Source organism: Balaenoptera borealis (assembly GCF_965194805.1).
Source record: "Balaenoptera borealis genome assembly, chromosome: 4".
In the NCBI taxonomy this organism is placed as follows: Eukaryota; Metazoa; Chordata; class Mammalia; order Artiodactyla; family Balaenopteridae; genus Balaenoptera; species Balaenoptera borealis.
Window position 1 is genome coordinate 38,494,283 of NC_138861.1, and position 24,871 is coordinate 38,519,153.

The 24,871-nt window shown below is 48.9% G+C and overlaps 1 protein-coding gene across 8 annotated transcripts in view; it reads left to right on the forward strand.

Moving 5' to 3' along the window:
* The window catches only part of ARHGAP10 (Rho GTPase activating protein 10), a 335,488-nt gene extending 314,896 nt beyond the window's left edge, over positions 1-20,592 (forward strand). For 4 of the 8 annotated variants that reach the window (XM_082388997.1, XM_082388996.1, XM_082388995.1 and 1 more), the window contains 3 exons: positions 11,487-11,639; positions 12,739-12,830; positions 19,826-20,592. In XM_082388997.1, the coding sequence (XP_082245123.1) occupies positions 11,487-11,639; positions 12,739-12,830; positions 19,826-19,914 (334 nt within the window). In that variant the 3' untranslated portion in view covers positions 19,915-20,592. The remainder of the gene's footprint in view (positions 1-11,486; positions 11,640-12,738; positions 12,831-19,825) is intronic. The other 4 variants (XR_014243606.1, XR_014243607.1, XM_082388998.1 and 1 more) reach the window with 2 other exon arrangements.
* Positions 20,593-24,871: the final 4,279 nt, after the last annotated feature.

Consider the following 24,871-nt stretch of genomic DNA (forward strand, 5'->3'; position numbering starts at 1 on the left):
CAACCCTATTGCTCCTTGACTTTACTGCTCCCAACCCTGCCAGGGCAGTCAGTTCACCCTAGAAGTTGATGTCTTAAATTTTTATCTCTCTTATTATGATGATTGTTTCAAAAGAAAATAGGGAATTTATCTTTTAAAAGTTTTCTCTCTCTCTCTCTTTTTTTTGGGGGGGGGGTGCATATTTGCTTTTTTGCTGACTTGACTAAGATGAGCACATATGGCTTTTGTAAAAAGGGGAGAAAAGTTATGTATATATAAAAAGAGATCAGGAGATGGTGGTATTTAACCCCCAAAAGTGAATTGTCCATCATAGGCATTTCCAGCATCTTTATTGGCTAGTTAGGACATCATATCCTAATAAGGGGAGCACCTTTTCTTCTCTGCTTACCTGTAGGTGGACCCTGGTTACAGAAAGTGGTGGGTTCCATTGACCGGCGTCTCTGGTAGAGCTGGTGCCTTCATGTGGTGCTGGGTGCTGTGAGGAGTGGATTGGAAGCCAGTCTCCCACACCTCAGTGAGCGGCAAAGTCCCTGGTGGGTTCAGAAAGGTGGAGGTCTAAGATAGCTCGTAGGGAAGTACAGGGCAGATGAGCAGGAGTAGACCGCCTTGCTGTGAGCTCCGGCAGCCTTGTGACTTCTGCCCAGAGGTTAGCCCCATCTGGACCTGTTGGGGGCTGGGGACTTAGAGGGGGCAGAAGCTTCTGCGTCAGCAGTGGCTGGTGGTGAGAGGCTGCAGGGAAGGCTTGATGCGGTAGATCCTCTCTTGCATTTCTCAGAATCAAAGACTGTGGAGCATTAACTCTCGGGGGCCACAGACTTTGTTGTAGCTGCTTTATAACTATTTCATGTTGATCCTCACATCAGACCCAGTGAGGTAGAAGTATGTTCATTTTTAAAGATAGAGAAATGGAGGCACAAAGAAGATCAGAAATTTGCCCCAAGCCACATGACTAGTAAGGGGCAGAGAAGGGTTATGACCCTGATCTGTCTGCCCTCGTGATCTGTGGTTCCCTTGGACTTGTGTTACTGTCGGTATGGAAAGTCTGGTGGCATATGGGAACGTTGTTCAATTGTAGTTTTCCCCCGATTCTGAGACCCAGTGAGCTAACACTGGCTGTCAGCTGGCCGCTGCCCCTGTTTTGAAGAGGGAGCGCTGACCCTGTGTTAAGAACCGTTGCTGTGGTTTATAGTTACCTATGGGGAATAAACCCTTGAATCTGAATTGCGGCACATTCACCATCCAAAACCTTTGGCTGAGATTTGTGGAGGAGGGCATCCTCCCCTGCAGCAGAGCTGGGAGACTTGGAAATTTGATATTTTGCAACAGAGCAACATCCGTAATCTTTTTATGAGTAACGTGATATCCGGTAAAGCTCTTGAAGCTAATCTCGGGGCCCACGTGCTTGGCCATCGACCATCAGTCTGTTCACACGCATTGGGGTGGTGGTGGTGGTGGATAACTTTTGTCCTGTATATCTTCTTGAATCTTCTCTCCAACTCAGTATAGTAATTACGCCGTCCTGACTGACCGCCTGGCGTCCTCACAGCCTTCCATACGTGTCCCTTGTGTCTTGCTAGGGTATTTTTGGTATTTGTATCGTGTACTTGGCACTTGCATGTGGCCTAATTCACCTCTTCCTTTGCTGTGCTCTAACTACAGGTTCTGAAATTCAGAGATTTTATTTTCAAGCTAAATAGTTGGTCATTCATCTAACTTTAAAGCCCCGTAATGAAAAGTTGACTTTCCAAATTAAAGACACTCGTCTGAATTTTTGTAGTAGCTGCTCTACTGCTTAAGATTCAAACAAACAACAAAAAAAATTAAGTCTTCTGATTAGTCTTGTTTTGTTTTTGCTTTCCTTTTTTGTTTCATTGGTTTTTGCTATTGTAATGTATCATTTGCTGTGCATGGATTGGTTGGCTGGGTCTCAACATTGAAATGCAGGCAGGGGCCTCGTGAGCTTTCTGTGAGTTGGAAGACCGTGGTGTAGACTGATAAAGCACTGATTTTAGAGTCAAACAAGCCTGGCTTTGCATTCTTCGCCTGCCACTTAAAACCTTGGAGGCCTTATATAAATTACTTCAGCAAACCAAGGCTTAGCAAGATTATCTGCAAAGGGGGAGTGACAGCACCCACCCCTCTGGATTGTTGTGAGGTTTCAAGGTACCACATGTAATAAAACCCAGTCACGGCTCCCCTGGGAGCCCTAGGTGGCCACCTGCTTGTATTTTCCTTTCCTCCGAGAACTTAATTTAATATTCTTAGTTGAACTTGACCCAACTTCCTGATTCATCAGTTATGTAATCTCCCCACTAAATGGCTTAGGGAAAATAGGCTCACTAGTCCTGGAGAAGCCTTTAGTGTTGACCTGAAGTTGCATTGTTTCCAGCATTTACAGTAGTTATGCCAGGAGAACCTGGGGCTCCTGTCCTCGCCTCGCTGTGTAGAAATCTCCTCTGTAGAAGCTTCTGAGACTAGGGCCCTTGGGTAGCTCATGACCAAGGCATAGGGTTCCCAGTGGGACCCAGCCAGCTCTCTAAACTGTTCTGGGCAGTATGGGAAGCTCACCCATCACGACAGGCAACCCGTAAAACAGCTTGGTAAGTAACCAGAGGATTTTCTTAGCAGAGTAGTGCTGTACCCCTTTTGAGCTGTGCTTGGGAGCCCCTGTTTTATATGTTCCACCCTCACGTTGGCTGGTGGCTGTCTTCCACATACGAATTGAGCTTGTGGAAATACTCCCGTCAGTTTCCCTGCGGGACCACAATGCTGAGACCTCTCTACAGCCCCGTAATTCTCTGAAACGCAGCTGCAGCTCCTTTTCTGTTCGACTAGCAAGCTGAAGTTCAAGCCTTGTCCCTGATTCCACAGTGATCATCTGGAAGGAAGAGAAATGCAATTCAAGGAACACTTTGAGTGAAAGATCAGTCAGAGGTGTAACTCTCAGTTCTTTCATAGCAAACCCCGAAAAAATGATCAGCCTGGGAGTGAACTTCGTAAGATATGGGCTGACTAGGTAGTGGTGTCCTTTCTTGTCAAGGAGGGAAAGCCCCCAGCAGACCCACCATCCTAGGCGGTGAGGACTGAGTGTTCAGTGTGGTTGTATCCAACCTCCAAAGGCTCTGTCTTATCTGTGTTCAAGAGACTTCCTTCCGTGCCTTTCCTCCTCTCCCTGCCCACCTCCCTCCTTTTTCTCAAGGGGGACCAAGTTCTTGCTTTTACGTGCTGGCTTGATCTGTTGGCTGTCTGCCTCCTGCGTGGGAGGTGATCTTGAGCAATTAGTCAGGAGAGCTGCTGCTGCAGGAAAGTGCTGGGTGCTTGCAGATCGGCTTTTGGCACACACAGGAGTCTCCATGCCACAAAGCCAGTGAAGATGGAGGAAGGCGAGTGGGCTTCTCGAGCCCAGGGGAGTTTACCATCATTATCTTCACCTCTTCCAACTCTCCACTACGAAATGGATTCGCATCTGGTCCATCTCATCCAGGGGTGAGCAGACTGTGACCCACCACTGCCTGTTTTTTTTAATAAATAAAGTTTTATTGGAACACAGCCACCCAGTCATTTACATTGTGTCTGTGACTGCTTTCGTGCTGCTATGATGGCAGGGTTAAGTAGTTGCAAGACCTACAGCCTGCAGACCCTGAAGTATTTATCGTCTGGTCTTTTGCAGAAAAAGTTTGCTGACCTCGATCTAATCTATAAACAAAACTGATCTTTTTGGAAAAGCCCACACTCCTTAAAAACCAGTTTCAACAGTTGTGGTTAATTGCCATGTTTTAGATGGGCGGTCCAAGTGATTTTTAAATGTAACCCTTAGGAATCTTTTCATGTCATTGAACTAACCAAAAGTTTTCCATATGGCTTTTGGATGCCTTCACGTGTGTGATCATAATTTCAAAAGGCTTTTTAGTGCTTCAGTGATTGAAAAATTTATTTGGGGTTATTCTTTTTACAACCTGTTGTTAAAAAAATTTTTCTTTTATTTTGAAATAGTTTTAGATTTACTGAAAATTTACAAAGATAGTATAGAGAGTTCCCATAGATCCTTCACCCGGCTTCTACTACTAACATCTTACACCGAACCATGGTACTTTGGTTAAAACCAGGAAATTCACATTGGTACGATACTATTACATACAGACTTTATTTCTGTTTCACTAATTGTTTCACTCATGTCCTTTTGTTTCAGGATTCAGTCCTGGATCATATGTAGTCATACTGCACTTAGCAACTTTTTTCCCCCAATGGTGACATTTACTTAATATTTATAGTTTTTTCCCTTTGACAGAGTTCGTTGTCTTTTGGTAAAGAAGATGATTCATTGGTGAAGATGTAAGCCTGGAAAGCAGAGGCGATATACCTAATGCTCACAAGAAGGGCTTCACCTGTTGAGTGCTCACTGTTCTCCAGTCACTGCTGGGTGCTTTATACCTGTCATCTTATTTACATCTTACTGCCACCCAGCCTGTTAACACTTACTTTCATTTTCGCTAAGGAAGCTGAGACCAGGGAGATTGTTACTCTCCCAGGTTTCAGTCGCGGCTGACCCCCAGCCAAGGCTGATAATGCCAGCTCTGCCCCAGCCTCTGAGAGTGAGAAGTGTCCTCCCCTCCTGCCTCCTTTTTTTTTTTAAACAAAAAAAGGAACAAGCTGAGGGACATTAGGAAACTGCACATGGGCACACAGCCAGGGCTGTCTTTGGAACCCAGGGTCTCTGTAGAGTGGCGGCGTTTCATGCAATTGTAATAGGTGTGATTACAGTCCTTCAGTCGCCCTGCCTGTGAGCATCTGACTCAGTGGTCCTGCCCCCCGAGTACCTCTGCCTCTCATCTCTCTCCATTCAGCTCCTTGTGTTCCACTCCAGCCGCTCGCTCGGAGGGACTTGAGGCCGTGAGCTCCGTGCAGTCTTGTCCAAACGGGGCTTTGACCCGACATTGACCTTGAGTAAGTCACCGTCACCGTTCTGCTATCGGCTTCTCATGTGTCACGTGGAACGGTAGCATAGCCGGGAATGAGTGAATGAACACGTGCCAGTTGTGCCTGGCTCAGCACCGACTGTGCCAGGGTGTAGGGAGGGCGTGAGGATACTGACGATGGCGCCCTCGGCTCAGGGCGGGAAGCCTCCCTGGACGCCCACGTGGCAGCTGCCCCCTCCTCTGTTCTCCCGCGGGACCCTGGCCACCTCTCTGTTATGTGGCGCTCGCACGCTGTGTCATGATCATCAATTTGTCATTCTCTTCTCACCTGACTGGGTGCTCATGGAAAACAGCTGTTATAGTTCCCTGGGTGTCCCCAGGGCAGGCATGGGGCCTGACAGGTAGTTCTCAGACCAAGAGTGATGAGCGAACAGGGTCCAGTGCGAACCCCCCTAATGATCAGTGATGTCCTCCCGGCCCAGTGCCGTGGATTATGGCCACTTGTCACAGGGGCATGCTTCTCTCCACTTCTGTGCCCCTCACTGTGCTCACTTGGAACCAACAGCGTGCTGGCTGGGGAATTCCCCCTCGTGCACTTAAAGAAGAACGGTGGCATTTATTTGAACAGAGATTTCCCATAATATACAGATAGACGATATTTCCTTCTGTCTTTATTAACATTTTCAAACACTTTTGCCCAGGACAGCTGTTCTAGACTTATGCTGTACGTTGTTTCCCAGCCTGGAATGAAAGATCATTTCACTAATGTGTTAGCTTCTGCTCGGAGACCTTGCAAATGAGGTCTTAAAATCTTTCCTTCCAGTGCAAACTTCTGATTTGATGCCGACATCATAAAAGCCATCGTCAAATATCTTGGTATTTGGGGGATTTAATCATTTCAGAGAAGCAGTCATTTCTTTTCTTGATATGTATCCTCCCTCGAATGCTAAATTACGTTCTGTGCTCCCAGAGCCTGGAAGCGGGCGCTTGTATTCCAGCACTGCCCAGAGCCTGACCTGCCTATGCTTTGCAAGAAATGTTTGTTAGAGGCAGACGTTCTCTGGTGACTGGTGCAGCTGTTGTCGAATTTTAACAGTTAAGGCCCTAAGTTCCCTCCCCCATTTCTGAAATGTTTGTGCTTTTCTGCTGCCAAAAAGTTTTTTTAATATGCATGGCGCGTGGAGTCTGGTATTGGAGACGATCGGGTCACAGTTTGAATCCCAAGCAGCATATACCTCTGATTTGTTACATTTTCAGAAAAATGAACTCTGTAAAGTGTACACATACACAGAAACGGTCATAATTTCATGTTATTGAGGGTTTATTCCTCCCCATCGTGAAAGCTACAGGGTCTTTCCCTCACGTGCAGACCTGTTTTGCCAGGGCAAGAGTGCTGATTCTTGTTACTGGAGAGAATTCGCTCATCATCTTCACAAATGTGTGTTCCACTCCCCAGCCCCTCCACCTGCCCCGCCCCCAGGCAGGAGACTTCCCATTGCCTTAGGAATACCAGGTAGCATTCCAATGTCAGAAAGTTTTCGAGGATGAGTTTTTGAGTTAGCAGGAGGAAATCTCTGTGTTTTTAGTGAAACCCTCTTGTTTCCATTTCTTCCTTTTCTTTGAGAAGGAAACATTTCTCCTCAAAGGGACGTTGGCTCTTTTGCCCCGAAGACAGAGAGGAGTCATGATGCTTTCAGTTTAGTGTGTGAAATTGGGAAGAGAGCAGAGAAACATATTCATATTTCTCTGTAATTTATTTCTGTTCTGGTAAATGTGGTTTCTGAGCTTTTCAGGAAGAGTAGACTTCTGCCTGCATTTTTGCAAACCACAGCTTGGCTTTCAGGAAACATGGCACTTTAGGTGCTTTTTTATAATTGCTCAGCAGCTCATTATTCAATAAAATTGGTGGTTTGTGATCATGCCAGTCTTGCTCATCAAAAATCCATAGTTAAAGGGGCAGGAGGGAGAAGGAATTAAATAGGTTTTTTTTTTTTTTTTTTTAAATGCTTAAATTTGGGAAGTGGTAGGAGAGAACACTTGAAATATTCCATTGTGTTCTAGCAGGTAATGGGCTTTTTAATTCTTAGATCACCTACCAGTTTTGATCTTTAACCCAAAGACTTTCTTAGCCAGGGTTCTCCTCTGAACCACAGAATACAAAAAAATGACCTGAGTATTTTCTCAGTGCTCCCAAGCATGCTGTCAAGAACTGTGACGTCTGAAATTTGACTCTGCTTTGCAGGGTCCCGCATTGGCCTGCCATGATTCCAGGGATGCTGGCAGAAGACGTTGGGCTCCTGGTCAGAGTCAAAGGACTGTACTAATCACAGCCATAGCAGTCCTCAGAGTATTAATCCGAGTCCCAGTTTCCACAGGGTGATGCCCCGTGGCCCAGATAACACCTGCCTGTGGAGTGTTAGCAAGAGAGAAACCCAGAGCTCAGGAAAACCAGATCTTTTATGACAGACGGTAAAGCCTGCTCTTCGCTCCAGGGGAAGACACAACTTTATCTTCCAAGGCTCTGTGCTCTAAAAACATCCTTGAAAAGATAATCCAGCCTTTGCTCACTAGAAGTGCAGAAACACCGAAGACCCGTATTGAATTGTCTCCCAACACATGGGTAGCTAGAACAGTTCTAGACGTGCAGGAGAGGTGTTAATTCGTTATGTACATGGATGCCTTAGGGCGCCTTCTCTCAGGAGGCCCAGGCTGAGAAAAACTGCTAGACCTTTGCTCTGGGCTGCCGTTTCCCGAATGCCTAGGGTTCCTCTAAAATGTTTTAAGTCAAAGAAGAGAAAAACAATGTCAGAAATTCTCCTTTAAAAGGAATACTTTACTGCTTTTTGAGAAAATTATAAGTATTATCTTTTAAAGAATTAGATAGTTAAAAAATATTTTTTGATCCTTATTACCAAAAAACAAAATAAAACCCAAATTCTGGAAAGTAGGAGATGGTTTATATAAAGAAACTCATGTTTACAATTTCTTGCCTTCCAAAAAAAAAAAATGTTGGCAGGTTGCTTTTGGAGACACCTGTGAAACATCGTCTGGCCTCTGCTGGCTGAGGCGAGAATTCAGGTCTTAGGTCTTGAGTATATTTAACTGCTTCCTGCCTCATCCCCACTCCTTCCCAGCGAAGAAGCCCATGGAAAGTTTCTTGTATCCTCATGGCTACCTGGCTCTGTTTCCTGAACTTTGTTTTGCTGGGCAGGTCTCCTCTTTCACAGGACTTAGTTCTCCACGTGACTTATGATACCTCCTCCCCATAGTAGAGGCGAATATGAATAGTCCAGTCTGCAAAGTTCATGCCCACAGAGAAGTCCTGAGCGGAGGCTTTCTGAGATACTGTGGGGAAACCCAGGGACTCAAATACAGAAATTTAGGTCTAAGTGGGAAGCCTGAAAAGACTCTCTTGGTGAACCAGTGAGTGTGGGATCACATAGCACATCTGTGTGTTGACAGAAAACAGAAAACAAACAAAAAAAAATCACAGAGAACAAACCAAGAAGCAAAAAAGGCTCATGTTGCGAGCTTGACTCTGGGCAAGGATGGGCGACTCTGAGTTCCTGTTTTGGGACAGGGTGGAGAAAGCCGAGCTAAGGATAGGCCCTTACCTTCTGCACCTGCTCTTCCAACAATTCTTTCACTTGCCAGAAGGAGTATTTTCCCTTTACAGAAAAACAAAACAAAACATTTCTTTTTAAAAGAAAGATGTGAGGATGAAGTAGATAATAGCTGTAAAATTTATGACCTTTACTTTTAAAGAACCTCATAAATACACACACTGTTACCTTATCTTCATCCCGTAGCTGTCCTCCCTCTCAGCAGATAGATGGCCATCGTTTCATCACTTGACTATTTATGACCAGGAAGAGTTGGTTCGGGTGGGGTAACACACCTCATCCCCCATCGCCACCAGCACCCACAAGCGCCTTGAGTAATTGCTGGGAGATAAAATGGCAGTTGTTTGGCTGACTGTGGTCTTAAATTCTCTGTCAGAGCTTCACTCACGCCATCCTCTCCCTTCCTGATGAGTAAGAACCCATTAAAGTTTCATTTTCTGCTGAAGAATGGAGTGACTTTTGCTGTTGGTGATACAGATCACCTTGAGATTTATAGGTTTCTTTGCTTGGTATGAAGTAGGTTTTATGACTTCCAAATGAATGGCTGGATAGGGGGATTGTAAATAAGTTGTTCAAAGAATAATGTTTTTAAGATGTTCCTCCTCCCCCACCTTTTCTGATCAGAGTAAAGGCAACCTTCTGTGTACTAAATATCCAGTCAGTAATGCAATATTTCATGGGCCTGGTGTATAATGTTCAGTTGTAGTGTTAGCACACGTGAACTGGCTGCTCAGATGTGGCTTGAAGTCTTCCTGTGCCAAGCCCTCTGCCCGGCTTTGTGAGTCTACACAAAGAGTTACCCACCTGCTGTCAACCCAGAGGCGAGAGAGATGTCTGAAACCAACACAGAACAACTCATGCTGATGGGCCCTCCCATTTATTGGTGTGATGGGCCTTCAGAGAAGGTCTGTGACTTAGAGAGTCCAGAGGAGAAGAACTGGGGGAGGCAGCTCGAGCTGAGCCCGGGGGGAGGGGACAGACTAGAGCCAGCAGAGGAGCACAAGAGCCTGAGGTGGGGAGGAGGGGAAGTCATGGGAGCAGAGCTGTGGGCTAAGAAGCCAGGCTGCCAGGGCAGGTGGGGGAGCACACCTGTTCCTGGGGAGGCACACGGGGTGGCCTGGGTCTTACCCAGGTGGCTGAATGTGGCTGATGGAACTGGCCGAATGGGAGGCCTGGGGCCAGGGGCTTGGCTAGGAGACCTCCGCCGTGACACCGGCATCAGCAGTGAGAATGGGATCGTCTCCCGTTCACGACGAGAGCACAGAGAAAGGAACAGCCTGGGAGCTTTTTGCAGTAAAAATGGACAGGACGTGGTGTTAGTTCTGCTTTAGAAGAAGAATCAAAGATAATGCTCAGTAATATGGAAGGACACGGAAGCTGCTCGTAGAAACTGGTTTTAGCCAAAGTGGGTGAATTGGAGGGGAGGGGCATCTGGGTATAGCAGCATTGAATACATATGTGTTGAAAATGTACTTGAGTAAAACGAGCAGCTTTCAGCCCTGTGCTTTTAAAGCAAGCTTCGTAGACCATAGTCACAAGCCTCCAGTTTTGAGATCATTGAAGAATAATTTATTCAGATCAACACGTATTTATCGAACCCTCCACGTTTAGAGGCCCCTCCATGAGTCTGTTTACTGACCTTTTTACATTAACTTATTTTCAAAATTGGCAACTATTAGGGAATGTTAAGGTCACCAAAGATTTACTGTTCATTGGTTTCTCGCTTAAATGCTAGTCTTTGGTCCACTCTAGAGGAATCTTGATTCCCAGTGGCATTCTGTTCTGAGTTGCCACGTGTATATGACCAGATGAAAGAGCTTTATTTATTTTTTTTATTTTTATTTTTTTATTGGAGTGTAGTTGCTTTACAATATTGTGTTAGTTTATACTGTACAGCAAAGAGAATCAGCTATATGTATACGTATATCCCCTCTTTTTTGGATTTCCTTCTCATTTAGGTCACCACAGAGCAATGAGTTGAGTTCCCTGTGCTATACAGTAGATTCTCATTAGTTATCTATTTTATGCATAGTGTCAATGGTGTATATATATCAGTCCCAGTCTCCCAATTCATCCCATCCCTGCTTGGTATCCATACCTTTCTTCTCTATGTCTGTGTCTCTATTTCTGCTTTGTAAGTAAGATCGTCTATACCAATTTTTTCAGATTCCACATATATGCCTTAATATACGATATTTGTTTTTCTCTTTCTGACTTACCTCACTCTGTATGACAGTCTCTAGGTCCATCCACGTCTCTACAAATGACCCAATTTCGTTCCTTTTTATGGCTGGGTAATATTCCATTGTATATATGTACCACATCTTTATCCATTCCTCTGTTGATGGGCATTTATGTTGCTTCCATGTTCTGGCTGTTGTAAATAGTGCTGCAGTGAACATTGGGGTGCATGTGTCTTTTTGAATTATGGTTTTCTCTGGGTATATGCCCAGTAGTGGGATTGCTGGGTCATATGGTAGTTCTATTTTTAGTTTTCTAAGGAATCTCCGTACTGTTCTCCGTAATGGCTGTACCAATTTAGACATTAAAAGGCCACTGTTGAATATTTAGAGCTATAGGTCATGGGCTTGACTGTAGATTCTTTTGACTTTTCTTATAAGCAGAAAACATGAATATCTCAAAAGTCCAAGCAACTAGTTTTGGCCGTTGGATTCTGGTGTTGTAATTAATGCACCAGTATGGCGCTAGGTTGGACAAGACTAGATCTTCTCCACAAACCTGAAGAAGTACGGTGAGGCATCTCTAGTTTTGGGGTGTGGCTCTTGGGGCTACAGACCTGGGAGGAGGTGGAGAGGACTCTATCCCTTTCAGTCATCAGGAGAGAGAAAGGAACTATCATCCTGGCCATTGAGGAATGGGGTGTCATGTATTTGGTGTTCCGTGGCCTTTATACTATTAATCCTGTTCTTCAAACTTCCACGCTTAGCCCAAGCCAGGCCCGATCATCCACGGTCCAGTGGCTTAACCCTCAGGCACCAACCACACCGAGCTGCAACACAGCGGTTACACCTCCTTCACCCAAGCTGGCGTCTTTCCCCCTCTCCCTTCCTGCCACCGTAGCGGACAAGCCACCTGAAAGGTATGTGGTTTGGAGCGTGATGTAGAATGTGAGGGCGGCACACACAGGGGCCTGATCAACCTGAGCACGTTCTTGTGCTCCCCACGTGGAAACAGCTGCCGGTCTCCTGGACTTCGTGGACAACATTTACAACCTTGCCTTAGACTTAAAGGTTCAAGAACAAGTACATTCTTAGAGATTTGCCTTACGTGAGACCTGCTTGAACCTACTCTTTTTGATGCTGGTTGTGCATTTATGAAACCACGTATTTTGGAAGAACTTTTTATACATGAATAGAAAGCTCATGGTTTGTTTTAAAGGAAGGTAAACGGGGCACTGGGAACCGTAATTAACACAGCTCTTTAATGGGCCAGTGGTGCAGAGGCCAGAGGTGCTGACCTTTAGCACAGCCCTTCCTCTGGGACAGCAGGCTGAGGCTCTTCTCCCCATCAGTGGCTTCCCCTGCTCCGGCGAGGTGGGATGCTTCCTTCTGCCTCGGTGTGCATCTGGCTGACAGCCTGGTCTCCATCCTTCCCCACTGTGTTCTTTTCCCACAAGAACACACAGGATGTTTTGACAAGTGTTGAGAAGCCGAGCCTGATGTCCCTTTTGGGGGCGAGACCCAGCTGAGAGCAATGAGCCCCTTCCAGGGTGGCGTGAAAGCAGAGCGTCACTGTAGACAGATGGGCGTCCGAGGGGCATGGCTGGAGCCACTTAGTGTCCGTGTGCCTCTGCCCTTCGCTGCCTCGCCTTCGGTCTCAAGACACCGGTGCTTTTCCTTAATAGATAAACTGAAATGCTTCAGAAATAAACGTGCCCTGTGGTTCTAATAACGCTGAACGAGAGGGAAGGGCATCCCACTGAGCGGAGAGGAGAAGTAGGTGAAGAGGTTCAGGGAAAGCTTCTCAGAGAGGCTCCCTAAAGAAAGACTGGGGTTTGAAACCTGTCATTTACTTGACAGTCAAGTGCTGTGGTTTGCCCGATGTTCCCTTTCCTGCTAATTTCCTTTTTGGAAGGAGCTGCCGCGCTGGTGACATAGAAATGAGATTTGGGCAGTGCGGGCGGGGGAAAGGTGAGGTTTCTCGTGTTTCACTTGGTGCCTTGCCTGTTCCCTCTTCAGCGTCATCAATCGGAAGGCCCGGGCAGTGTACCCGTGTGAAGCAGAACACAGCTCGGAATTGTCTTTTGAAATAGGAGCGATTTTTGAGGATGGTAAGTGTTAGTGGGAGCTTTGTGGGAGGCTGTCTTCTGCCGGCCCAGAGGGTCTACAGCCCAGAGCAGACAGGCGGTCCCTGGCTGTGGGGTTGTCAGGAGCAGAAGTCTGTCTGTCCCTTGATGCTTTGGCTGGGCGAGAGCCTGCCCACGTGGCTCCCAGGAACCGAACGCCAGGGGACTGTGGGTGCCCACTTCCGCTTTAATCTTGGTTATTCTCCAACTCTTGTAACTCTTGAGGGTCTTCATTCGGGATATCTTTTTCCTGATGTAGAGAAGCTGGTGCTACTTGGAGTTAAGAAATGTTTGTGATTTGCATCCTCTGTTTTCCTCTCCCAGCGTCCCCACCCTAGCCTCCTAAATGCTTCAGGTTCACCAGCTCTGAGCTACAGACACGTGCTTTGTCGACCAATTTTGGTTTATCGTTCCCTTACCATTCTTATGCTTTACATGAGTTTTGCTTGTTTGAATAGTGCATGAATCTCTAGATACGGGTATTGACTTTGCATACTGAAACCAGGGTATAGATTTTTGTTTGCATGTTTAATAGTCACACATAAGCATTGAGGAGCTATGCCCGGCTTCAGGTTTCACAAATTCTTCCCATGGTTCAGTGTACATCTCTTCCCTCCCCCTTGATTTCTTCCTTCCCAGTCCTCCTCATTATGAAATTCATTGGTTGCTATGGAAACAGTGATGTGTGGGGGCAGAGCTGCCCAAAAGGGTTCTGGAGAGGCAGCGAGAACCTTTGATGCTTGGAATGGAATGGTTGATTAGCCAGAATGTTTGGAATATATGGAGTATATCAACACAACGCCTGGTGCTATATTGTCAGTAATGCGGCATGTACTGATGATTGTTTTTTAGAAAGCAAGTTGCCTCATTTAGAGTAGATTTCTATATCTGTGTGCTACGTACTCTGGAGAGCCAGAGACTCCTGATAGTGTCAGAAAACAAACAACAACAAAAAACCCCACGTATGACAGAATTATACTTCGTGGAGAAATTTTGCTCTTGGAGTAGAAGCAAGATCAGTCCTCCGTCACCATAACATACATGCATGCAGTTTTGGCAGGAGAGTCAGTTAGCTGCCCTCCTCCAGGCCTGTCATGTATGGGCACCCATATGGCAGAAGGGAAAGCGGAGAGCACTGAAACCCACCATTTAGGACATGAGGATGAATTTTGACGCTGTGTGGTTGATTAGATTTGTCCGGGGCCTCAGAACACAGTATGGTTCATGTGATACTTACCTTGGTGGAAGGTGTATCTATTAGAATGCCTTTGGCTGCAAGTAACAGATAGAACTGGTTAAAGCAGTCATGAAAGCGGATTCGCTCACGCAATAAGAAGTCTGCACGTGGGGAGCTCCAGGGGCTGGTTAATCACCACCTCAAAGATGTCACCCAAGACCGCAGTGTTTCCATCTCTGCTTATGGACAGGGGCCTCTGGCTGGTTCCCCAGCGCGGGTGGGATGGCTGTCCCAGTTCCAGGCCTCATGGCCACACTCAACCCTAGCAGAAGGGGGTTGCGTCATCCTTGTGTTCTTTTTTTAAGCATGAGAAAACTTTTTCAGAACATCCTTCCTTAGGTGACCTGCTCTCACGTCTCAATAGCAAGAATGAGGTCATGTGCTCCCCTTAAACTCATTGCCAGCCAGGACTTCAGATCAATCAGCACCACACTGGGTCTAGGGGCTCCTCCTCTGGGCACGCAGACATGGGAACGGGGGTCAGGACCCCAATCAAATCCGGTTCTGCCAACTTGGATATTGGGAAAGGCCGATAGATGTCTGATGCGGGACACTGAAGTTCTGCACTTTTAAAGTCCCTTGGTGACTTGCAGGAGACCTCCTAAGAAAAATAGTGTGTGCGTAGGGGTGTGTGTGTGTGTGTCTCTCTATCTCTGTATATGCTCATATCCATGTATACACACACATACAGGCATACACACACACATATGTCAGTGTGTTTCGGGAACAGGAGAGTGATTGACAGCAGGTAGCTATCAACTCTGCACTTATTTTGCCTGAGGTCAGTTGGCTTTTCCACTTTCTCTGTGACCCTGGGCAAGTTCCTTAAGTTCCCTCTGCATCAGCTTCTCCATCCTAATCCACAAGGATGTCCACATGTGTAGTGATGTGTCAGGGCAGCATTTTGGGCCACGTGTGCAGCACAGACATTGTGGAGGATGTTGCCGACCTTGGAGCCTCGCTTGGCGCTCCGTGCACCCGGCTTCGTTTTGAGCCAAGGCACATACCACTCAGATTCCGGGCTCTGTGGCGCTGGTGTCCTCAGGTCCTCCCCCAGGCCAGCTGCTCTAGAGACGCTTGTTGACGTGTTGACACCTTCCCTGTACAGGAGCACGTGCACGTCTCGTTTGATGTGAGCTCCTTGCCTTGCAGCCCCTGCATCCCACTCCTGTTCTTCTGTTGCCAAAGATACGCACGGGGACCACGATCGGAACGCACATCCCCAAACTTACTGTTTCTTAGGGTGGTTCTTAAAGGTCACAGAAAATGGAAGACCCTTAAGCAGGATTTATTCTTTTCTGTGTGTTTGCACCTTCATCTTCCGTGCATAGTTGATCTCTTAGCAGAGACTTGATAACTAGTTGGAAGTGTTTGCTCAGAGCACGTCTAGTGATGCCTCTCCTTGAACGGCTGCGGCTCTTCCCTTCCGATGACGGACGCGGGCCGGGCCGGAGCAGCAGCTCCCCTGGCCTCAGCAGCAGCTCCCCTGGCCTCAGCTCCCGTCGCTCCAGGCGGCCACTGTTTGTAACTCAGCCACTGGAGTGTCGCTGGGAACATGTCCTTCCTGCAGACCAGGGATACTTAGCATCGCTGAAATGCCTGAGACGTTTTTTTCTGTGTTCATTTGTCCATTTGGAGTCTTCCAGCTACCATAAATGCGCTTGCTCTTGCCTTGCCAGCCGCTCTTGTCCCTCGTGCAGGCAACAAAGGAAATTGGCTTACGCCATTCAGTGGCCTTTGGAGAAGACAAAATCCAGGTCAAAGTGGCCCCTGGGCCGCGTTGTCAGTAGTCACGCGGTTGCGAACATATACAACAGTAGGAAATCCTGACCCAGAGTGTGGAAGGGAAAGGGATCTTTAGTAATCACCTCGCCCCATAACTGTTCCTTGCTCTTCACTCTTACCGTGTGGGCCTGGACTTGAGTTTAAATTCTAAGCTGAAGATTCATTTCTATAGTAGACGCACTAATGCTTAGCCGTTGTTCTGGGGCCGTGCCGCCCATATCCTCCAGGGGGCGCCGTGTGTAAGGTCTCAGGGCAGCTGATGTGCGTGTGACAACCAGAGGCCAGTGCCCTTTTCTCTGGGCCTGGGGAACCTCAGAAATACATTACCTTGGCGACCAGTCAGTTCTGCTCTCTTTCCAGATAGGTAGCCTTGCAGCTGCCGGACCCACCGGTGCAAGCAGGGAGTGGTTTCCCTCCCCAGGGCTGCCCGGCATTAGGATTTCCAAGGTCTGGCTCTCTCTGGGCAGGGAGGCTGGCTGCCTTGTTTGCCACACTTTGTTCATTTCTAACCTGGAGACAGGATCTGTCCATTGTTTGGGGAGCAGGTGTGGCCCAGATTCATCTTTAAAAGCTGCTGGTGATTCATTTTAAAGTCCTCAGATATATAAAGAGCAATCCTTGGAAGACAGCTTGCCATTATCTTAGAAAGTTGACCCTCTTATAGACCCCACAACCTAACAGTTGCGTTCTTATATATATCCCTAACATGAGGGAATCTTAGAAACTCATTTTAAGTAAAAAAATTAAGTGCAAGAAGACTCTATAGGGTGTGATTCTGGTTCAGCTCACAAATATACAAAATAAGTAGTATATTATTAGGGATATAAACATATGTGATGAACCTGTGTTTGAACCATCGCTGGGGTAAGATGGTGAGAAACACAGCATTGAAGCTACCGATCCCCTTGGAGCAGGGGGAGGGTGTGAGGGGGGAGGGCAGGACACAGGAATGAGCCCAGGACGGAGGCGTCCATGTCGGCTGCAGTTCTTGAGTTGAGTGTGGGTTCCTGCTATTTGTTTTATAATGATGATGATTTAGATATTTGTCATTCATATTGTTGACATTATGTTAAAAAATACCCCAAGCTGAGACCAGATTCTGTTCTGGAGAAAGCGTCTCACAAAGTATTCTTGTCCCTAGCTTAGTGTCCTTGTTATGGGATGGTAAATCAGGAGGACATGGAGAAACCACCGTGAGATACCACCTTACAACCTATTAGGATGGTCATTATCAAAAATATGGAAAATAACGAGTGTTGGTGAGGATGTGAAGAAATTGGTACCCCTGTGCATGGCTGGTGGGAATGTAAAATGGTGCAGCTGCTGTGGAAAATAGTAGGGCAGGTCCTCAGAAATTAATCATAGAATTACCATGTCGTCCAGTAATTCCTCTTCTGGATATATAGCCCAAAGAGTTGGAAGCAGAGACTCAAACATATTTGTACACCCATGTGCATAGCTGGCATTATTCACAATAGCCAAAAGGTAGAAACAGCCCAAATGTCCACTGACAGACGAATGGATAAACAAAATGTGGTCTATACATACAATAGTGTATTCAGCCATAAAAGGGATGAAATTCTGACACAGGCTGCAACATGGATGAACCTTGAAGACGTTATGCTAAGTGAGATAACCCAGTCACCAAAGGACAAATATTGTATGATTCCACTGATATGAAATATCTGTAGTAGGCATGCTCATGAAGACAGAAGGTAGAATAAAGGTTACCAGGAGCTTGGGGAGGGGGAATGGGGAGTTAGTGTTTAATGGGGACAGAATTTCAGTTTGGGAAGATGAAGAAGTTCTGGAAATGGATAGTGGTGATGGTTATACAGCATTGTGGATGTACTTAATGCCACTGACCTGTATACTTAAAAATGGGTACAGTGGTTACGTATCTACATATATACGTTACATATATTTTACCACAAGTAGAAAAGATCACGCTAGCAGGGAGCATTGGTGTAACTGTCATAACATTCTCATCAGATTCTTAAGGATGTGAGCCTCGCCCGGGGCCACACAGCTCGTGAGTGGCAGGACAGGGTCTCTGGTGTAGGCGGTAGCTGGCACACACTTAGTGCTCCCCAGTGTGTGCCAAGCGAGCGCTGTACTGTTTGCCGTGTGTCACGGGAGTCTTCAGTGAGCAGCCTCTTGGTGTGGGGCGTGGAGCTACCGACCTGCCCTGTCCCCACAGGAGATTGTGGCCAGGTGGCAGCCCAGCATGCGGGAACGAGCAGGAATGGTCTTCGTTCCTCCCCCATGGTCACTACCTCCCTGAGTGTTTGAGGAAAGGATCTACTCGGCCCCCAGACCCCCACCCCGCGTTGCACGACCCCTGGGTGCCTCTCGCATAGAATCCAGTCCCTTTCCCCAACGGGGGCTGCGCTCCGATGGCATTGCCAGCGTGGGATTAAGTGAGAGCCCTTAAACACCCTGCTGTGAGGAACGATGTTGGGGTAGAAGTCAGGGTGCGAAGAAAGGGGTGCCACCAGCTCACCTGGAGGGCGCATCTCTGGTTCATTTGTTTATTCATCCTTTCAGCAAATCATCCTGGTCAAGCACTGTGCTGGGGAACGCAGAGCCTAGACTAGGAGGGAGGGTCCAGTGTGTGTGTGTGTGTGTGTGTGTGTGTGTCTCTCTCTCTCTCACACACACACCCCCCAACTCACAGGGAATGGGTAGGGGGCACATATGGCGGCTCTGACCTGGTCTGGAGCATTGGGAGTGGTCTCGGAGGGAGGGCATACCTCAGCTGGTATCTGAAGGGCAAGGAGGGTCGTCCAGGCATAAACGGGGAGGAAAGCAGAGGACCAGCCATGCAGAGGTCAGACTGTGGGTTGCTACACAGGAGTGCGTCATGAACCCCGTTTGCTGAGTTGCCATCAGCATTGAAAAATAATAGAAAAGAGTGCATCACACGTAGTGAGGAAGTACTGTTCCGTGAAGCGTTTGTGTATTGGGCGCGTGGACATGTGTGCTGGGTTTCGGCTGCACAGTCAGCCGTCTTCTGATGGGTTGCGGTCATGGCTGCCTTGCTCGGCCAGCTCCCGGCTTGGTGTGCTGATCCAGCCCACACCTCCCCTTTCTTCTACATGCTCGGCTGCCACGTCTGCTCCTGGCCGTGGCCGAGGCCTGAGTCGGGGCCTGCCCACAGCGAGGGGGTTACTGGATGCTTCTGAACCCTGGTGATGAATGTTTGGCCTGCGCCTTTTGCCGTCCAGCCCGCGGTCACTGTCCTGTGTGTCTGTCATGGCTCTTGGCGGAACGTGGAGTGTGCTGGGCACTGAGCCCTGCTGTGGAAGGTCTCGCCCTGCCCTCAGGAGTTCCCCGTCCAGGTGGCAGGCAGACAGGGGCCCAGATGATGCCGGTGAGGCCTGGCAAGTGCCGAGAATGGCCGAGGAAGACTCCCCAGAGGACAGGGTATCTGGGGTCTCTGAGGAAGAATTCCCCGGTGAAGAAGTGGGGGAAGGCATGTCAGCAGACGCCGCTGCAGGTACAGAGGCCTAGAGGCTCAGCCGGGGCTTTCTCTGGATGATTCACTGTGGGTGACCCGCATGATGTGCTTGTGGGCGAGTGACGGGTGGCTCGGGAGGTGGCAGGGCCAGGCGCCCGTGCAAGCTTGGGTTTGTTCCTACAGACAGTGGGTGTTATGCAGGGCAGTGCCGTGTGTTCTGGAAAGCTCATTGAGCTCCTTTGTGCACTGTGGATTGGGAAGAGCCTGACCGGAAGCTGGGGGACCGGTTAGGAGGCTGTGGCGTGAAGACAGGTGAAGGATGGGGTGGCCAGGGGGGCACCTATAAATAACTCTTGTGCGGATCTGTAACCAGACATCCCAGGAATGGCCCCCGTTTCGGTGTTGGTTAAGCCTTTAAGACCCACAGCGGTGCAGTGAGTTCCCAGGCGGAAAGTACCCGGGAGCGTTTTGGTAAAAAGGATTTCTCTTCCTTTTCAGTGCAAACCTCAAGAGAACCTGGCTGGCTGGAAGGGACTTTGAATGGCAAGAGGGGCCTGATTCCACAGAATTACGTCAAGCTGCTGTAGCCACTGGCCCGTGAGGGCCCCGCTGCAGACCCTGGCCCCCGAGGACCTGCCTGTGGGGTGTGAGCACCGTCTTCCCCCCCAGGTGAACCCACGGCCACCTGGACACATGGCAATGACAGATCACAGACTGGCACTCCGGTGGGGGTGTGTGTGTGTGGAATACTGCTAGACGTGGGGGGAGAGGGGACGCACGGCACAGACCTGCGTAGGGCTGTGCGGATATGTGCGGCGGGAGAAGGATGTCCAGGTTAACAGAATGGACTTTGCATTTTCAAGCCTTGGGACTCGTGAGTTTTAATTTTCCCGTCTACAGAGCGAGAGGAAGGGCAGCCTTTTGCCGGCCCGCCTGCCCCACTGGCGGCCACACCACCGGACACCCCCCCCCCGCCACGCACCTGAAAGGGAACTGCGTTTGCAGGATGTGCCCGTAACTCTGGTGTCGTGGAGGGGCTGCCGCTGGCGGGCGGTGCATTGGTCTAAACCCAGAGGGCAGCGGACAGAGGCTCCTTGCCCTATGGACAGCTGCCCTGGGGACCCCACGCTCACTGGACTTAGGGCACCGGCGGACTCACAACAGGCTTTCTCCTCCATGCTGCTCACCTGTGTGCTGTTTCCCCAACCACCACCTTTCAGCCCCGAGCTCTCTGTACATGAAATAAAATATAATTTACTATTGGATCTGTGTCCTCACGTGGGGAAGAGACTGTGGAATTCACTCACTCTGTAACATTTCACGATCTGGCCGCCGGTGGACGGGCACGCACTGTCCCCTGGTGTTGGCACGTGTGCGCTCACCTGCAGGATGGGTTACCCAGGAGCCTTGCTGCTTCGGAGCGGGGCGTGTTTCTGGGGGCAGCGGTCTTCTCTGACAGGTGAGATCCTGGCGGGCCCCCTCCAGCTGCCTCAGCTGGCCTCTCCCTCGTGTCCTGCAGGAACCCGGGCCAGGATGGGGCTGGGGCGCTGCCCCCCAGGGCTTTGTGTGTGAGGCCCGCCCTCCCGACGACCTTCAGTGTACAGCCCTGTCCCCACCCCACACTCCCTATGTTTTCCAGGCCTTGGCGCTCACGTCTCCATCTGGATTTAAGCCGGGCTGCAGGACGGCGGGTCAGGCATTCGGACCGTTCCTGGAGGAACCTCAGCCACGCCCCTGCAATGGATGCTTTGTTGTTTGTCTTCTCAGCCTCCGACTCCCAGGCACAGGCTAAACCGACCTCTCCGGGAAGGGGGAGCTTCTCTGTCCCCTGACCTGGAGTCCCTGGGATGTGGAGCTCATTTCTAGGGTCCTCAGGATTGTGAAGCCAGACCCGCTCCAGGGCCCGCTCTGGGGGCCCGGCATGTCTGTCTTCCCCACAGGAGGCTCCTCGGCCTGTCACAGTTCTCCCCTAAGATTGTCACAGGAAGGATGTGTCTGTCGCCTCTTCCCCAGGTGAGATGATTCCAGAGCGCTGGTTATCAGTTTGGAACTCGCCTCCCCTGGACCATGTAAAGTGTCAAGTTTGGGGTCAGGTGTGTAGAAGGGAACAGACCCGTTGGAAAGTATCCATGTTCTACCTAAAAGTAAGGACAATCTCAGTGCAGCATAATTTAAAATACTGGATTGCAGGCCCAGTGGAGGGTTTTGGGGCTGCTGAAGAGCCCAGGGCCCCATGACAATGGCCGGCCGTAAGGCCAAGGGCCAGCCTGACCAGGGGGTGGGGATGGCATCGTCCCCCGTGTCCCCCGTGTTTCTGAGTTATCACTTCCTGCCCCTGCCCGCTGCTTAGGGATGTAGAAGAAAAACTTGGCCTGGGGCAAACTCTCCCATTTCCGTGGGAAAATACAAACTCACGGGCAGTTACAGTGAGTGGGCTCAGGTTAGCACTGGGAGTGATTTCCTGGCCGTGTTCTTAATTGGTGTATATCTATGGGGCAGTAAAAATATGACCCACCACACTGGGGCTTGATTTCTTTGCTCGCTTGAGGAAGACTTCGCTCATTCACCGTGAGGTGCACCCAACCTGCTTTTGCCACCAAACTGTTGTTAACTCCCAAAGTGCGTTTATCACCACTTCCTTGGTCAAGGAAATTGCTATGAGATCTGGCTACCTGTGTGGTTTGGGGCAAATTAAGTTGACTCTGTGATTCTGTTCCTGCTTTCTAAAAAGGAAACGGTACTCAGAGGTTGTGGGTTGAAGTGACTGAATGCCAGTAGCATGCCCAGCACATAGTACGTGCTCACTTAGCACAGCTAGTCCCCATACTGTTACTGCTGTGAGTGTCACTTGCCTCTTTGTTGTCGGGGCATCTGTGTTCTGTAGGATGACAGTGTGGCAATGGTGAAGCCTCAGGACAGCGCTGGCTGCAAGGGCTCCCACAGCCCCAGCCCTGCCATCCCCTCCTGTGGTTGTTTCAGGAAGAACGGGGTCACGCCAGAGGGGAGCCAGGGGTGTCTTCCTCTGCAAGTAGGACCAGTGTGGCCACGTTGGCCACAGCCCCCAGCTGGGGAGCCTCCCTCTGGGCCTGGCCCGGAGTATACTTACTAACGGGATCAGGAAGTGTTCCCTTGACTGGCAGATCATCTTCATTTCCCCAGAGGAGAAACGGGGGGATGGGGTGGTAGGATTTTCTGTTTTTGCTGCATGGGTGCGGCCAATCCCCTGAGCATCTGTTGAAGGCTGGCTGAGCAATGGCCCTGCCCCCCTCATGGCTCAGGCCCCGCAGCCCCGCCTCGTTCAGCACCAGTTGCTTAGACCAGGTTTCGGCCTGTGTTCATTCAGAGGCACGATGAGGGTGTGGGGTTTGGGCAAAAGAGGGCGCTCAGATTTTGTTTCTTACTTGCGGTGGGGCTTGCATTTGACGGTGTCACCCCAAGGCTGGCCCTGGTGGTCTCTGTGCCTGGAAAGGAGATGCCAGGTGAGATCAGAGCCAAGTGGCCTAGGGGGGGCTGTAACCCCCCTTTCTTTGTAGTAGTAGAAACGTCTGTAGTTGGGAGTATGGGTGGGGAAAGCAATGGATTGTCTGTACCGGTGGTGGGCATTCAACTCATTCTTTCTTTACGGGGACTGACTGAGCCAGGGGAGATTATCTCATTTTAATGGAGACTCTCGAGCAGAGAGCTTTGTTTAGATTCAGTAAGCTAGCCTTGGTCTTTCTGCTCTACCATCTTGCCACTGGGGGCCGGTAGGGGACAATGGCTATGAGTTGAATTGTGCACCACCTTCCAAAATTCATACGTTGAAGTCCTAACTTCAGTACTTCAGAATGCGACCTCATTTGGCAGTAGGATCATGGCAGATGTAATTAGTTCAGATGAGGTCAGTAGGGTTGGGCTCTAATCCAGTATGATTGGTGGCCTTATGAAAATGGGAAATTTGGACACAGAAACAAGCACAGAGGGAAGGCAGTGTGAAGACACACAGGGAGAAAATGGCCACATACAAGCCAAGGAGAGAAGCCAGATACAGATGCTTTCCTCATGGCCCTTGGAAGGAAACAAGCCTGATGACATCTTGATCTCAGACTTCTAGCCTCCCAAACTGGGAGACAAGACATTTCTGTTGATTTTAAGTGCCTCCCCCCACCACCCTGCCCCAGTTTGTAGTACCTTGTTACAACATTTCTAGGAAACAAATACAGTGGCTAAAGTACGTGTTTTGAGTTAAAAAACAACCTATTTTGAAATTCTATTTTCACTGTTTTATACCTTGGTGACCTTGGACGAGTTCACTTCACCCCTTTATGCATCAGTTTTCTTCTGTGAAATGGAGAGGGTGGTACCAACTTCACTGGGAGGTTGGGACAAATGATGATGTTAAGTGCCTCAAGGGTACCTGGCAAGAAATACGGTTTAGTAACCGGGGAAGATGGGAGACGGTAGCCGCAGGGTACCATGTTGGGGGGTGGGGTTAGTCTCTGCCCCCCTTTTCATCTCCTAGCTATGCCTGCTTCCCTCCAGCGTACCTTCTCCAAGGCCATACCTTGCTCTTTCCCTCTGCCCTATATTGTTCGCCCTTTCTCTGCCTTCCCAAGGGCACACGCTGCCTCCTTCCTCTTGACCTTGTCTCCGTTCCCCATTTGCTTTCACGCTGGGCCCCTTCTCACTGGTTCTCCCCTGAAGACTCTCACAGCCAGGTCTGGTGACTCCTTCCTCAGCCAGAGTTCTGCGTGACTTTTTGAATCTTCCTGAGCTACCCGACTTTCTTTCCTCCCTCCTCTGGGAGGGATGTTATTCCAGGAGAGTGTCCTCAAACAGCTTTCCGGCTCCTAGCTCTGCAAATGTCTTCTCTGATGCTTGTCAGCACTCTTTTTCCTTGACTGGCCTGGGTGGTACCTTATTGCTCCCCTATTTGGGTAACCCGGCACATTCTCCTAATGCTTTAATGTCTGGCTAAAAGTATCTCAAATCTGCTGGGTGGAGTACCTTGGAGAATTCTTTCCTATCAGAATATCAACTTGACTGGAAAGTAGACTTTTGATTTTTGCCCAAAAAGAGACCGCATTTTGGATGGGCAGTAAGTGCACGGGATTCCTTTAGGCTGCTCGGTACCATGCGTCAGTGTCTGAATTTTTCCTTCCTTGGAGGGTTTAGCAGCTGCAGGTGGAGCAGCTCAGAGAGTGGGCGGAACACGATCCGACTCAGCTCAAGCCAGTTTTCACAAGAACCATGACCTTCTCTGGACCAGGCTGGACCAGGGCATGAAGATCCAAAGAAATGGCTTTTTTAGACTATGGAAAACTTGGAAATCACTGTCTTGGCAACATAAATTCTAAGAAAAAAAATACCTAAATTGTGCGTGGTACATTGGTTGAATGATCCCAAATTTCACCTCTCTCTGGATCCATGCCCTTGTGTAGAGCCTTGCCATGCCAACTCTGGGCTTGACCTTGTAACTTGCTTTGGCCAAAGGGACGGAAACAAACTTGATACCATCAGAAGCTTGAAAAGTGCTAACCCTTTCTACTGTCTTAGAGCCTTGCT